The 15,502-nt window shown below is 47.8% G+C and overlaps 6 protein-coding genes across 6 annotated transcripts, besides 21 other annotated features; all 6 read right to left on the bottom strand.

Annotated features, from left to right (window-relative positions):
* Positions 1–15,502: part of a sequence feature (heterozygous, Esmeraldo-like haplotype) that runs on past the window's edge.
* Positions 122–239: a sequence feature (A-rich).
* Positions 272–335: a sequence feature (T-rich).
* Positions 367–406: a sequence feature (T-rich).
* Positions 517–603: a sequence feature (A-rich).
* Positions 604–648: a sequence feature (AT_rich).
* Tc00.1047053506673.60 (beta-adaptin 3, putative) lies at positions 722–3,433 on the bottom strand (the record flags this gene model as incomplete). The annotated part of the gene is made up of 1 exon (XM_804840.1): positions 722–3,433. The coding sequence occupies one exon, from the start codon at positions 3,431–3,433 to the stop codon at positions 722–724; it is 2,712 nt and encodes a 903-aa protein (XP_809933.1).
* Positions 1,080–1,103: a microsatellite.
* Positions 3,577–3,606: a microsatellite.
* Positions 3,801–5,639, bottom strand: Tc00.1047053506673.50 (apurinic/apyrimidinic endonuclease, putative; the record flags this gene model as incomplete). The annotated part of the gene is made up of 1 exon (XM_804839.1): positions 3,801–5,639. One exon carries the CDS (start codon positions 5,637–5,639, stop codon positions 3,801–3,803), a length of 1,839 nt encoding a protein of 612 aa, XP_809932.1.
* Positions 5,769–5,797: a microsatellite.
* Tc00.1047053506673.40 (hypothetical protein, conserved) lies at positions 6,167–8,893 on the bottom strand (the record flags this gene model as incomplete). The annotated part of the gene is made up of 1 exon (XM_804838.1): positions 6,167–8,893. The coding sequence occupies one exon, from the start codon at positions 8,891–8,893 to the stop codon at positions 6,167–6,169; it is 2,727 nt and encodes a 908-aa protein (XP_809931.1).
* Positions 8,932–8,970: a microsatellite.
* Positions 9,145–9,191: a sequence feature (T-rich).
* Positions 9,613–9,684: a sequence feature (T-rich).
* Tc00.1047053506673.30 (hypothetical protein, conserved) lies at positions 9,719–10,294 on the bottom strand (the record flags this gene model as incomplete). The annotated part of the gene is made up of 1 exon (XM_804837.1): positions 9,719–10,294. The coding sequence occupies one exon, from the start codon at positions 10,292–10,294 to the stop codon at positions 9,719–9,721; it is 576 nt and encodes a 191-aa protein (XP_809930.1).
* Positions 10,405–10,447: a microsatellite.
* Positions 10,472–10,494: a microsatellite.
* Positions 10,530–10,576: a microsatellite.
* Positions 10,604–10,640: a sequence feature (AT_rich).
* Positions 10,705–10,731: a sequence feature (AT_rich).
* Positions 10,969–10,993: a microsatellite.
* Positions 11,249–11,275: a microsatellite.
* Tc00.1047053506673.20 (hypothetical protein, conserved) lies at positions 11,417–14,224 on the bottom strand (the record flags this gene model as incomplete). The annotated part of the gene is made up of 1 exon (XM_804836.1): positions 11,417–14,224. The coding sequence occupies one exon, from the start codon at positions 14,222–14,224 to the stop codon at positions 11,417–11,419; it is 2,808 nt and encodes a 935-aa protein (XP_809929.1).
* Positions 14,429–14,472: a microsatellite.
* Positions 14,502–14,530: a microsatellite.
* Positions 14,619–15,502, bottom strand: Tc00.1047053506673.10 (hypothetical protein, conserved; the record flags this gene model as incomplete). The annotated part of the gene is made up of 1 exon (XM_804835.1): positions 14,619–15,502. A coding segment is annotated over one exon (884 nt), but the record flags the coding sequence as incomplete, so codon positions are not given.

Raw genomic sequence — 15,502 nt, 5'->3', positions numbered from 1 at the left:
GTTTCTCCTCCAATTCACCGTGACGATGCGTACTGTTATGTATGGATGTAGCAGCGTGTCTTCTTTTGTTTGTTGAGCCCTCCTCTTTTTTTCCCTCTTTCTCCTACGGACGTAAACCGTCTTTTTTTTTTTCTTTTTTTTTTCAGTTGTCGCCCTTTTTGATGTCTTCTTTTTTTCTTTTTTTTTTTTCTTCTCGTATTTTTTTGTGTTCCGTTTTTTTTTTTTTTTTGTTTTTTTTTCTGTCGCGTTCTTTTATTTTTGCGCAGCGGCCAAAAGACATGAGAGAAGGAAAAACAAAAGAGAAAAGGAAAGAGAGAGAGAAAAGAAAAGAGAAGGGCGCGAAGAATATCGTCAGAAATCACCACCAAAATAAAAAAAAGAAAGAAAAAAAAAAGAGGAACAAAAACACTTCACTTCTCCTTCTTTCCTTCCCTCCCCCCGCTGCTGCTGCTGCGGTACGTTTGCAACAACAAATGGCATGCATACAGCGGAAAGTTAAACACCATCAAATTTTCGTTTCTTTTTTTCTTTTCTCTTCTTTTTTTTTTTTTTTTTTTTTTGGTTTATTTCGTTTTATTTTTTTGTTTTCAGTTTCTTTTTTTTATATAAATAAATAAATAAATATTTCTTTTTTCTTTTTTTTTTTTTCCACGTCCCTTCGTTGTTTTGGCCCAAAAAGCCACTCACAAGAGGTAGAAAAGGAGACACGCCTGAAAATTGTTTATATTTCATCCCCTGACATTTTCTCCTCGTGTTCGCCTCCTCGCGGCTCCTTCATTGACGGCTCCGGCCGTGGCGAAGGGTGTGATGCATCCGCCTCCGTGCTAACGGCCCCCGCAGTGTCACGTGGGGGTGTCACCTGCAAAACATCCGCGGTGGATATCCCTTCGTCCTGCTTCAATTCATCCGTTCCCGTAGGCGTAGCGCTGCAATGAGCGCACACGCCCATCGTCTTTTCTCCTGTTACGGGTATCGTGACGGGATCGACGTGGCAACTCACACGTTTAGTAGAGTCGCATTTCACCGTCGTCGCGGCGGCGACGGCCACATCCGCCCCAGATGTCACCGAGGAGGCAGGCGATGATGATGATGATGAGGATGATCGCTGGGTGTTCTCACCCCATTCCCCTTCCTCGTCCTTTTCACTACAAAATTCCGCAGAAGACGCAGATTGCAACGAGTCAAGACTACTCTCCCCATCGGCGGGTGAACTCGTTTCGCTGTAGCTGCTGTACAGTGTCGAGGAGGCATCACTGTCAAAGTCGCGAGATGAACCATCATCATCATCGTCGTCGTCGTACCCAGCGGCTTGGGGTCCACGCAGCATTGGGTCCGTTGGAACCTCCGACCACGGCGGCAGCTTGCGGTAACCGAAGAGGGAGTTGCCGAAAAGGTGCGACATGGTGCCAAGCTGATAGTGCGTGCGCTCAACGTACGGGTCATTCGACTGCGGCAACGGCTTCTCACTCAGCAAGACGTGCTTCAGCGCCGCAAATGTGTCACTCTGACGATTCACAGCGCATTGAATTAAACGACCGCAGTCCCGCACCTCGTAATCCTCATCAAACCGGGCAAGCTCCAATACATAAAAGAAAAGTTTGCAAAAGCGATCGGCCATCGAACTGCTGCCGTCTAGAAAAAGCCAAATCTTACAGCCAAGCATTAGGACCTGCTTCTTCACATCTAAACCCTCCTGTGAAAACCTCTTCGCAAACACTCGAAAGCACTCCGGTGCCGCGGTAGCAATGGCCACATGACGCTGAATGTTCTCCCCCACAAGCCAAAGAATACTGGCCCTTGCAGATTCCACCGTAATCTCGTCCTTCACCACCTGCTGCAGCAACCGATACACCAACTGACTTGTGCGGGTCTTGTCACCTCCCTGAATGACAAGCAGACGTAAAACCGAGATGCACTCTGACACCACCTCTGCATTATGGTGAGAAATCAGAGGAACCAACAACCGCATCACTTGTGGGGCGCATTTCGGCAACCGTCCCGCAATTAGTCCAAGCCCTCGTACCGCATCAACAACGTTGTCCAGATGGAAACTGCGAACATACACGCGGAACTCCCGAAAAAGTTCCATGAAATTATCTTTGGTAGCCAGTTTGGAAATGATGCGCAGTTTAAGCTCCCGCACATCACTCACGTCGTGCGGAAGAAGATAAAACTCCTTAATGTACGGAACAAATGGCTCTGGACGTGACAGCACAACAGTATATATGGCACTAAGAACAATGGCATGTTGCTCTTCAGGGCCCCCAAGTAAACGCAGCAGCGGTCGAACACACACATCCAATTCAACACTAGGGGCGCAATGATAAAACAATGAGGTGGCCGCCACTACAACAGCGCTGTTAAGACTCATAAAAAGTGGCTTTACAGAATCAATAAGAAGGCGATGATCGGCGTCCAAAAGAAAATCGATACTTTTTTGAGAGCCGTGGCCGTTTCCCCGGGAAATCGCATCGGACGAAGACTCCGTACAAGACGTTAAGGACAAGGAGGAAGAAGATGAAGAAGAAGAGGATGTTGTTGAGGACTTCTTCGTATCAGCCGTGTGTTTTTTGAGGCTATCCTTCTCCTTTTCTTTGCGTGTATGCTTCGTTAAACACGGCTTGGAAGAAATGTTAGGGTCCATAAACTGTGTTCGTGCATAACGCAGAAGCACATGAAGAAGCACCACCTGTCCCCACTCGTCACAGTCCAAAAGTGAGCGGCAGAGATCACGATAAACGGCATGAATAAGGCCCATCTCATCCGGGCATATCTCAATAAAAGAGAGCGCAGCTGCCGATGTAACTTCTGGAGACTTGTCGGCCAAAAGTTGCCCCAGAAGTTTATGCACCGTCTCACTATCTTCATCATTGGTACTAATGGCGTGCATTTGAGCAAGAGAAATAGCAGCCGTCTTTCGCACTAATGGCTCCGAGTCCGAGGCGGACTTCGTTACCGCAAGCAACACCAGTGGCTGGATGGCAGGAATACGTATTGTGCTAAGCATCCGCAGAGCGAGGGAGCGTACATGCATGCTTGGGTCCATCAAATCCTTTTGAAAGGCAGAGATGGAGAGAAGTGCCTCATTGGGGCGGTCCTCTGCATAGTGTGTGATGTATAAATAAATAAGCTTCCGTAATTCAATCGACGAGGTGTGGATGTTCTTCACTACATCGGCAAAAAGATTAGACATGTCATTCCCTTTGCACATCTGCGCAATGATACGTTTCATCGCGCTTCGCTTCTCTTGAAGTGAGTCGGAATCGAGGTGATGACGCAGATCCTCCAACTTCGGCTGCACCGAGAAGAACTGTGCATCCCCTGAGATGAGTGAGCGGGCCCGTGACACAATGTTGCCACCACCACCCGTAATAAACTCCTTCGCCCGCTCAGACGCCAATGTAGCCTTCTCTGCAATTATCGCACGACTCATCGTCTCTTTCCTTTACAAGCACTCTTTTTTTTTTTTTTTTTGTGTGTGTATGTCTGTTTGTTTTCCTTTGTTTTACAATATTGGAGGTATATTTGGCAGGGGCATTCATAAACGACGCCACAACAACCACGCATAAATGAAGGAAAAAAAAAAGAAAAAAAAAAAGAAGAGAAGCAAAGATGGTAAAATATTCAACGTCATTCCTACCAAAAGAAGTATAAAAGAAAATATACTTTTGTGTTTTTTTCTTTCTCGTTTGTTTGACTCTCTCTCTCTCTCTCGATATATATATATTTATATCCCTCTGTTTTTGTCTCTTCATGACAGGAGAAAGTGAGATATGTGCTTATGTGTCTATGGATGGATTTTAGGAAATAACATCGGTAATTTCAATTGCCGGATTATCTTCCTTTTGTTTTTCCACAGCTTGTGGCAAGTGCAGCCTCTTTCCATTCTCCCCCATTGGCGTTTTTGGCACCGTTGCGGCGGCTTCTGTCCTTCTGGTCATTTCTTCGTCTCTTGAGCGCTTTGCGAAGAATGCATGCAGGCTAACGGGAGGTCGGTACTGGCAGCGGTGCCGCTCCTCCAGTTTGCCTGGCCGTGGGGCAAGCGATATGCCGTCAAAATGGGCACACACCCCGCTGTGGTCACTGTACTGCGGCGGAGTAACGAACAGACCCGTCGACGGCAGGCCACGGAACTGCACGTCTCTCGCCTCCGTGCTCAACGGCGGCAGGCCCGAGCCGTCAAACGGAGCTGCCGGGTACATTCCGTCTGCCATCGCGCGGCGCGCACCAACAAGCGCGGATCGACCATCAAACTCATCAAAAAAAGCGGATGACGCCTCCTTCTTTGCCGCAAACAACGAATTCGCATCACCCATCATGGGGGAGAGAACCCCGACGTTGTTTTCTGTCATACCACACGGAATCAAGGCCGGGAGAAGCATCTCATCAATCAAGATGTAGTCAATACGCGTCCCCTCGTTTCGCTGCCGCCTATTCCTGGATTGATCCCAGCATGTATACGGGCACACAACCCTCATCGACGCTTCGCCTCCCTCTTGTCGTTCCGCCTTATTCTCCGCCGAGGAAGACGTCACAAGAAGGGTGTCGCACAAGTGCAGTTCGTCAAGAAGCCTTTTCATAAACTGCACACCCACGTCTTCATGTGGGGGTAAACCACAGTACTGTGTCAGGGCAAAAAGCTCACGGTTGTGCGTCGATGGTTGACGACGCATAAAAGACTCCACAGGGACATCTTGAAGGCCAGCCTTACACAGTTCCTCCAACGTCGCTAGCGGGTCTGAACCACCATTCCGTCTACGCTGCTCTCGACGCTCTCGTATCAGCTGCTTAAGAAGAGTGAGACTTTTATGGGCTCCCGTATTTCCATTTTTACCGTCCTCCGTGTCGTTCCGCGTTTCATCCAAAACGGCACTGTCAACGCTGATACTTTTGTTAGAATCAACAACACCCTCATTGTCATCACCGGCAAGAAGCATAAAAGAGACCTGCTCCGTTATGATTCCCTGCAGCCGTTGCAAGGTAGGCATGGGAAGCCACGGAAACTGCTGCGCCCATGTTTTCTCTGCTTCTTCTCCCCCCGCTTGGCACACGTAGACAAGGTCGCGCAGCGCGGGTAAACTCAGTCGCCGCAAAGACCAGCACGCGTCCTCCGCTCGATATGTCTGATTCAAATCCCCCAGCAAAATGACGGGTTTACCCGTTTGCTTCTTCAGCTGAGTTAAAAGATTTTTTAGGCTGGACAAAAAACGCATTTTAAACGCCATGCGTTGGCCATGACGGGCGTTCACGACGTACGTGTTCACCACCACAAAGGCACTATGGCAGGTGACAATCACACGGCCTTCATCATTCAAATCCTCTTCACTAAACGGACGGGAGTCACACCACCATGTGAGATCCTTCCGGACAAATGACACCACCCCATTGAATCCACGGTGTGCTTTACCACTGAAGGACCAAAACGACTCCCATCCATCGATGGCCAACGTCCTTCCGCCGTCACTTGCGCCCATACCGCAAGGATCCGCCTCTAATTTTGCCCACGACCCCTTCACTTCCTGTAGGCAAACAATTTCCGCTTGAGTCCGCTGCAGAAAAGATGCAATGCTTCCAAAGTCCTCTCGTATCATTCGGGACGTCGAGGACCACCCCGCCACATTCCAACTAATGATAAACATTGACCTCCGGAGAATGAAGAGTGTCCAGTGGGTTCAGTAATCCCTGTTTGTTTGTTTGATTTTGTCCTCCTCGTACCCCACCCCTCTCAAAACTCTCTCTATCTACCCCTTTTATTGTTTACTGCGTCCGTGTGTGTGTGTGTGTGTGTGTTGTGTGTAAGTTTTCAACCCAACGCACGCTCCCCGGCAGAAACAAACAAAAAAAAAAATCACAAAACGTGTGCAGAGGCGTGTCTCATGAATGGATGTCTACTCCCAGCCATTAGAGGGAGTAAGAGAGTCAACGCATGAAAGCAAAGGAAAAAAAAAAAACAACTCAAAATTCTTTAGCAACATAAAAATAAAATTGCTGTCGTTTTTTCAACTTCTTCTCATTTTTGTTTTCAGACGTCTGCGGGATGAAAACAACCGTCACGCCCCTTTTGAAGAAAAGAGAGACACACACACACACGCAGAGGTAAAGAAAAAAAGGGGAATAAAAACTACGATGGAAAAAAATCAAAAAAATAAAATACAAAAATAACTCATCAAAATTGCCTCTTCCACCCACTTCGCATTCGATCAAATACACTGGGTGTACCGCGGAGCCCTTTACTGGACTCCAGCAGCACCGTGTATTCCTTCGTGATGCTCAGCAGCTGGGACCGGCTCGATGCGGGAAGGGACTTTAAAGAGACAAGAAGCCGAATGCTGGGGATGAGGTACTTGTTCACAAGCTGTGGTGTCACAACGGCGCATCGGGGTATCGCTGCCAAGACGGCAAGCACCGATTCTAACGCGTCCTCGATCAGCTTATGCTCTTCCGTAGGGGGCGGTTGACTGCCTCTTCTTCCCAATGCCGTTACTGTTGCCGCTTTTCCCTCCATCCGACGTATTGTGTCTGTCAGTTGACCAATCATGGTGACCAGCTGGGGATACAGGAATGACTCGCGTGGCTCCGCCGGCATCGCGTGCATGAGTGAACACCAGTGCCGCAGGAATGCCACGCCCAATCGTGACGCACATCCCTCCGTCTCGACCGTCGTGAACACCGCAGTCATCACCTTCTCGTGCGCAGCAGGGGTGCTAAGGCACTTGACCATTGATAGCGCCGCCTTCACAGCCGCCTCCTTCACCGCATAGACGGTGTCACTCATGAGAAGCAATAAAGGGGGCCAAATACTCGTTTCCCGCGCCCGATCGTCCTTCGGTAAACCGCTCATACGCTCCACGAGGGCAATGGCCAGCATCCGTTGCCTCTCCTCATGTGACTTGGCAAAAGACCACAGCACGGAAGAAACCACCGCCGCATTGCCGCCTTCGTCATCCACATGCGTTGCAAACCAAAGGAGGCAATTCGCACAGGCATCGAGTCTCGCACTCGCCTCGGATCGCTTCGCCCCATCACATTTTGCCTCCTCTGCATGTATAAATTCACCCGCCTCTCCCTTTTTGCCCCACATCTGTTCATGCGCTTCGTGCAGTCCATCCTCCATCGCCTCCAACAACAACAACTCGCGCAACCATGTGGAGGCGTCCTTCATGATGCTGCTGAACTCGGCCTGTGGACTTTTCTCAGCGGTCTCCTTCCCGCCAGAGACCGACGTCAAAAAGGCAAAAAGAAAGCACAACTGCCGTTCACGCCACCCGGCGCTACGCCTAACATCACTATCACTACGGTCACGAATGCTCCTCTCTGCGATAAACATCTCAAGTGAATTTCGCACCCGCACCCATTGATCCATACGAAGGGCAGTAACCAACAACGCTAATGCCGATGCCACGGCGCAAATGGAGGCCTGCAGTGTGTCTTGTTCTTGGCTGACAAGCACCATGGCGTACGCGGAAGGCATTACCACGTGGAGATAGGCATTCAACACAAACGTCTCCACCCCACCATTTCCACCTGCAGTACCCTTCAGAGCATTTCTAATGGCATCTTCGATAAGTCTGGCCAATATTAATGTGTTCCTCGCCACAGTTTCTTCCACAACATCAACATTTTTTGACACCCTGGCATTACTGTCTTTTCTTATCGGTGTCTCATCACAATCCATCACGGCAGACTCCCTTTCAAGAAATGATAAGAATAATGGTAAAATACGCGTAAGCACCACAGGACATGGCGTACACGCTGGAAGTAGAAGATGGTTTCGCAAACTCTGAAGAGCAAACCGTCGCACTGTACCGCTGGAATCATACAAACCAAGACGTAAAATAAGTTCTGTATAACATAAAAGAGAATCAGTCGCAGTGTCATGACTCGTGTTTTTCTCCCCCATATCACTAGGACATATAGGCCAAAGTTCGGCAATTGACCGCACCACATGCCAACGCACTGTACGCGCCTCATCCTCACTCAGTGGTCGCAATAAACCTTGGCAAATAGACTTACGCAACGCATAATACCCAACCCCCAAGAGAGGGGCTAGACACATCACACAATCCAAAGCCAAAATGTGCTTCTCCGTTGACCTTGCATTTGCAAGATTATACAACTCTGGCACAATGTCGTACTCCAAGACAGATGATGGAACGTTTCGCAATGTCACTGCCCATGCTTCTGCAACCGCCGCCCGGTGCTCTCGATTCGGACGCGTGTAAAGTGTAAGAAGCTGAAGACGAGAAGCGGCTTTGTTTGCTTTTGTGCCATGTAGGGTTGCTGTAAGGCCAATGATAGGAATGAGGACATCCTTCCGCATGGGATCCACGGCACTCACAAGCGTCGGCAGTCCTTTTGAAAGTACCGCAATCGTCTGTTCTAACTTTTCCTCTAAATGCTGGAGTTGTAGGTGAAAAGCAGCCCCCACGCCATCACCACCACCACTACCACCGTGACTAGTAATAACACTAATTCCATGTCTCGGATTCTCAGTGAGAAGAGTCTGTTTTTCCTCCCCAACGGTGGTTGCCACGGGAGCAAGAGGAGATAGAAGCAAGTGGGAATCGCCCTCATCGTCCCCCACAGGCGCGGCGTCCAAGGATGAAAGCTGCTTCCTCGCCTTCTTGACAGTCCTCCAGAGAGCAGCCTCGCCCCTTTGCTTTCCGTATGCCACAAGCATATCTGCCACCGCCCCCTCAAGAGCCGCACCTGTATTGTCCCCGGCACCTCCAGGCAGATTATCGAATGAAGTGCACGCAGCAGCCAATTCAAGGAATCGGGCGTGCACTTCATTGTGAACGGTCTTCCACTCGTGGTAGAGCTCCACCAGCGTCGTGGGGCACCGATTTTCGCAGAGCCACATGGCGACTTGCTCGACTGCATTGGCCTGCATGACTCGCAAAGCAAACTAAAACGGAAAAGGAAAAAAGGTAATAATAATAATAATAATAATAAATATTAATAATAATATCAGAGCAAAACACCGCCGCCAACAAATAAACTAGAAATCAAAATTTGACGGAAAGCCAAAAGAAATGGCACCAGGGATGATAATTCCAAGGCAATGCGGTCTGGCGGAAAAGGAGATGGTCTCTCAAAGGTCGTGCCAGCCAGGATGATCTCAAAAATACACCGTCTATCCACAAAAAGAAAAAAACAAACGAACAAACAACAAAAAAAACAAAATAAAACAGACCGTACATACAGGCCTTTCCTTCTCCGGTGATCCTGTTTCCTTCCCGACGTGCGTGTGCCTCCCCTGATGCCCACAGAAACCTCCACAAACAAAAACACACACATACAAAAAAAAAAAAAACAAGAGGGACAGAAAGACAAGAACCATGTAGGAATAATATTTTAGCGCAAAACATTTCAACTAACCACCAAAAAAAAAGGCTCAGTAATTTCTTTTTCACTTTCCTCATGTGTGCTCCTTCGCAAATAGAGGAAATAATCATCTTGCCTGAGGTACATAGCCGTCACCCAGTGACATGCACACATGCATATATTATATTGTATATATATGCGTGTGTATGTATGTTCGTCTGATAACTCTTGCTTACATTTGAGCTCCACTCGAGCCTCACAACCGTCAATTATTGACGTCCTCACAAAAAAAAAAAACAAAAAAAAAAAAGAGAAATAAAAAGAAAGGAAAGAAAGAAAGAAAAAAAGAAAAAAAAAGTATTTCTTCACCGCGGTGACTGATCAAAAAATGTCACGCGGACGTGACACCCTCGCCCTTAGTAAGTTTCTCACATGCCGCCAGCACCTCCTCCTCGCTACGGTACACTGTCTTCGGTTGTCGGTCTAGTACAAAGCGTTCAAATAACGTAATGTGTTTCTTGCGATTATTTTCCATACCCTCATTGTAGAGACGTGCCACAACTGTCGCCTGCTCCTTCTTTCCAAGTGTCCTGCGCGTGCTAGCCAGATGTGACAACTCACGTTCATACAGCCCCTGTAAATTCTGTTGTTTCCGCTGAACAGACTCGTCGTACAGACGATGCACCAACGATTCCTTCTCACCATCATCCAGTTTCTTCTTACTAGCGTGAAACTTACTTATTTCCGCATTGACGCTCTCTTCAATCTCGCGCAGACGTTGTTGTCGATGGGCAAGAGAATCGTCATATAGGTGCTTAATGCTGTGCTCCACCTCCTCCTGGGTACGTGTCTTTTGCTGCACCAACGGGGGAAGTTTCACTTCTGGACGACGACTTGTACTAAGACGGACTGCACTTCGCTCCATCTCTTCTTTTGTTAGGACGCGTGTCCTCGGAGCCTCCGTCATTGCCTTCTCCCTCACAGTAACACAGAGGCACGAGTCACTACCCCCCTAACCCCTTTCTAGCCCCTTTATATATATACATGGATGTGTTTGCAAATACAGACGACATCCAGAACAACAACAACAACAAAATAATAATAATAATAATAATAATAAATGAAGGGAAGAAAAATACATCAAACACACACACACACACACGCACAGAGAGACTCAGAGACTCACAGAAAAGGTACGATTCATAAAATAAAAATAAAAATAAATAAAATAAAATAAAATAAAATAAAAAAAGCGCATGCGCAGATTGATGTTTTCAATATAAACATATATATAAATGTAAATAAATAAATATGAAGATGTGGCACTCGTTGTTTTCTCACAGTTTTTACATCAACGCTCCTTTTCCATCTCCCTCGTTTTATTTATTTATTTATTTTTTTTTACATGTGAAACCAAAAAAAAAAAAAAAAACGCAGAAATGATGCACATGAACTCAATGCGCGTTCATTCACGGATTCACATTTTTCCACCCCCCAAATCCCGTTTTCCCCCTCTTCCCCTCTCAAAAGCAAACCATGAATGTGACGCACCCGTTTTTTTCTTTTGTGTGTGTGTGTGTGTGTCTTCCCGTCAATGGGAACTGCAGTATTTCACATGAAAAGAGAATAAGACATACAGACAAAAAAAAAGAAAAAAAAAAAAAAACAGCCGTAGATGTATTCAACCCATGCCCGCAACTGTGTATTTCTCATTCTGCGTGCATATATGCATATATGTATATTACATGTCGGTGGTGAGATGTGAGGTCAAATAGCTGGTGGAACGCATAACTGCCTCCGCTCCCTCCTCTCTTGTTGTAATAGAAATAACCACGCACACACAGAAAAGCATGGGTGTATATATTTAAATAAGAGAGAAGGAAAGGGAAGAAAGTTTTGAAAAAAGTTAAAAGAGAAAAATATAATAATAATAATAATAATAATAATATGAGTGCAAAAATCCGGGCATACATTTAAACAAAGACACCACAGGAACTCCCCCCTTCCCTCCCAATTATTCCTCCATTCACCTCACCAAAGACAGAGACACACACACAGACACGCCCTCTCTCTCCGTGAACCATCGTCGTCAGTTGCTGTCGTCGTCTTTTCCCCGGTACACAGACTGACGACGCAGTTCTCTCACGGTCAAAGGAGTCCATTCAAAGACGGCATGCCTGGCAAGTTCCTCGGATTTTGGCGTCGCGACACCATACATGGGCGCATAGAGCTCAAATAACTCCTCCAGTGCAGCCTCCGCCGCTTGCGGGGAGTCCACGCAAAGATTGGCTCCCCATTCAACCGCCGTGCGGGCCAACGTGCCAACCGTATCAATGTATTTACTATAAATGCGGTCCAAAGGCCAGTAGCGTCCAAGTCCATCGTCCGTGATGCAGGAGTCCACAACCGTCTCGCCAATGAGACCGCGTTGCGACAATCTCTCCGTCGTTGGCTGCTTCCCCTGCCCAAGGTCGATAAAGCGGATAAAGCGCAGCGGTCTCAGCTCCCTTGAATCCGAGATGCCTGCAGGAAATCGTAGATATCGTGGGGAGGCGTCTTTTGGTGTCTGAAACATCATGATGATGCCGTCATACGATGGACGACCGGGTGCCCCCCCTTCATCACGGGAAACAAAAGCGTAGCCGACATTATCACCCCGAAGCTGGCCGTGCAGCATAAAGTCTAAAATAATATAATCAAACAACGCCCGCGCGACAAGTTGGGTATACAAGAATTGAAAGACTTCCCCGTCACACAGCGGGGTGTTGACAATGGTATCATAGCAAGGGTCAAATGCATCCTCCTCCTCCGTCACAAACCTGCCAATAACGCCATCCATGAGTTGCGTCACGACGTAACAAAGTTTTGTGCCGGAATTGACATGCGCCCCACGGCTGCATTTAAGCACATCCTCCTCTGGCATCCCTTTGGGAGGGGTGTCACTCACTACAAACTCGTAGATATGAGTCCCTCCCAAAATACCGCATCTCTCCATTTGATTAAAAAGTACAAAAAACGCCACATTAGTCAGAGATTCTTTTACATACGTCTCGTGATCCATGCCTTTTGGAAGAATGAGACATTTTACAGCAACAGGAAGGGACTGTGGACCAAGCCTTCCCTCGTATACCAAACTACTACCACCACTCCCGAGGAACCGTATAATCTCAATAGCATCCGTGTTTCCATCAAACAATGCAATAGAACCTTCTTGAAGGTATTGTCGCCAAAGCTGTACGATGCCATCTTCTTTGATTCCTGTATCCACTTGTGTTTTCTCAGCGGCTAAGGGTAAAATCCCCCGTGGAACAGCACCGTCAAAATTCTTTAGCGAATAAAAAAATTTAGACAGCTCTACGTTGTTCTCATGCAACCGGGTCAGAGAAGCCATTCCACACCGATATGTACGTGGTGCAACGGAGGCCTGCCATATAAATCGTCGTTTGATGCCATAGGGATCCTCAAAAAATTTAAATAATTCTTCTAACGCAATAAAAGCCTCCTGTGGAGATTGGATAACACGATGCACTGCCCATTTCATGACCACTTCTCGTCCTAATTGACCTTGACACGGTAACAGTGGCGTGGCGCCAAAAAGCCGTTGCCGTGTCGTATCCAAAATTGTTTGCGGAGATGTATAGTGTGGAATAATGGCTTCCTCGAGAGACACCAAGTAAAGTACCCGTGATCGTGGCGGAAAAAGGAGCCAGTGGTCAGGCAAAGTTGGGTGCTCAAATGCTAACGGTTGCACGCCACTGTTGACCGCCCCCACAAGATCAGAACGCAGGGGATTTCCCTCCGCCTCAGCCATCATACCAGGGAAACGTATATCATACACAGCACGAAAAACAAGCTGAAGGTAAAAGAGCTGAAACACTTCCGCATCTGTAAATGGTTGGGTAGACAAAGATGGCAACTCCCCTTTTGCTCCGCACGGACGGCGCAGAACGCCCTTTGTGGAAAGTGGAAGATGTAATGCCACTGGTACTTTTCTTTCTTCTTCTTCTTCTTGTTTGATATCACGAGAATGATGGAGATGTTTGTAGCATGGCTGCAACAATTCACGTGTGACGTCATTTTTCATGAGTTCAATTCTCAGATGCATCTGGTGACGCAACAACCTTCGCCAATTTATCCATTGAATCGACAGAAATGGTAATGCCCGATCACAATACCCGGCATCGGCCAGCGCAATGTAAAGTGCCACCGCCACTGTGTATTGTCTCCACCGGGGCACGGCAACGCCGGCACCGTCACTCGTACCCGTATTCCACAAATGGGAACTGCTAAAAAGGGCAGGGCGTTCCAGTAACGGTTTCATGTAAAAATATTTCCCGTCATTGACGCTAGAGCGATCCAGATAAGGGGCAATGGGAGACGCCTCCACACTGGCATCGCCATGAACAACCAACATTCTCCCCTCGACATCATGCAGGCGAACCGCATATTTTGCAGGAACAACAACTTCGTCCAGAAGCGATACAAAATCCCCCGCTGCCATCACATTTTCTTCAGAAACAGACACACCAAGTTCATGTAGTCTGCGCCGTGAGCAAAAAACGGCGGAAGCGGTCGTGGATGCAACACCGCCAGTCACAAAATCTCTTCGTTGCAACGCCGTTCGCTTGCCAATTGGGGAGAAAAATAACGCACTCGAGGGTTGCCTCGCAGATCGTTCGACATTTTCCTGATGCGAGCGGGAGACGCCACATGACGGCCCGCACGATAATTCCGCATCCAATTCATGTTCACTCTCTCCAGCGGCATTGGCGGCTCGCCATGGCGCAAAGCGTCGTGTGGCTGCGCGGCGATGCGATGAATCCTGACTCGTGGGCTGCGTCTTGGGCTGCAACACAACCATGTGGTGCGCAGCTGTCACCCGTGCGTGGCGCGTCATTTGGCAGCCACACCCGACACGCGTCCCGTATTCGGTACTTCAATAACAATAAAGAAGAAGAAAAGACAGCCCGCACAACACAACACCCTGCGAAAAAGTAATTGATCAATTCTTTTTTTTTTTTTTCCTTTTCTTTTAAGATGGTGGCAAAAAAAAAAATTTGTTAAAAACAATTGAACACAGTTATCGTTCATGGGAATAAAGAATAATAATAATAATAATAATAATAATAATAATAATAATAATAACAGACGCACACAAGCACATACAAAAAAACAGAGAGAGAGAGAGAGAGAGAGAAAAAGACACATTTATGAACAAAAAACATATAAAACGCCAAGGCAGTTGGCAGAAAAAAAAAAAAAAACAGCGCACACACACACACACTTGGAAACTAGCGGATAAACTGCGGTGGTGGGCTCGTCTGTGGGGGCGAGCTACGATGCACAGTGTTCTCATTCTGCTGGCGCCGTTCCACTTCTGCCAAATCTGCCTCCATCATCTTGCGCCGTGTGGCCTTTTCCTCCTTGTTCCACAGGTACGGCATAAACCATGGGATGTTTTTCATACGCTGGTTCATTGTGTCAAGCTCCTTGAGGTACTTTACACGCGTCTCCAGCGTGGTGGAGGCCTCACCAGCAAAATTCTTCATTTCATTCACCAACTCCCGTGGCATCTCTCGCTCCAGCCGGCCACCATCGTAGATCCAAGACACGCGAGGGATATGAGGACGACTCTTCACTCGAGAAATAACCAGCCGTTGAACCCAATGATTCAATTGATAAAGTAAAGGCTCCAACTCGTACCGCGCCCCTGGATCCACCGTTGACCACACAATATAAATCTCCTTCGAGCGGCGTGACCCTAAAACTTCCTGAATGACAAGCTGGGCAAAGTCTATGCGCTCCCCAATGTGTGCAGGACACGCCTTCAAAGAACGGCGCAAATGATACGCCACCCGCTCACAGAATGCACGGGCACTCGGTGACATATTCGACGCATGCCGCAAAAACCGCACCTCCTTACTCATCATCCCCGTCGGTTCAGGCGCTGAGGGCCAGAATGCACCTGAAGCGAGTTTTCGTGCCGCAAGAGGCGTAAACGGAAGTGGTGGCGAGGTGTATTTCGCACGCTCCCTCCAACTCTCATACTTGAGTGCATCTTTTTCAGACAGACCAAAGTTGGCGCTATTTCGTAGTGGCTCCATGTCACCAAGCCCCTGTAGCGCGTACGTTTTATTGAGGTTCACCCCTTCACGATCAAGTCGGGACGACTTCG

Source organism: Trypanosoma cruzi, genomic scaffold (assembly GCF_000209065.1).
Source record: "Trypanosoma cruzi strain CL Brener 1047053516701 genomic scaffold, whole genome shotgun sequence".
Taxonomy (NCBI): domain Eukaryota; phylum Euglenozoa; class Kinetoplastea; order Trypanosomatida; family Trypanosomatidae; genus Trypanosoma; species Trypanosoma cruzi.
Note: the sequence above shows the minus strand (reverse complement) of the source record. Positions and strands in the feature narration are given on the sequence as shown.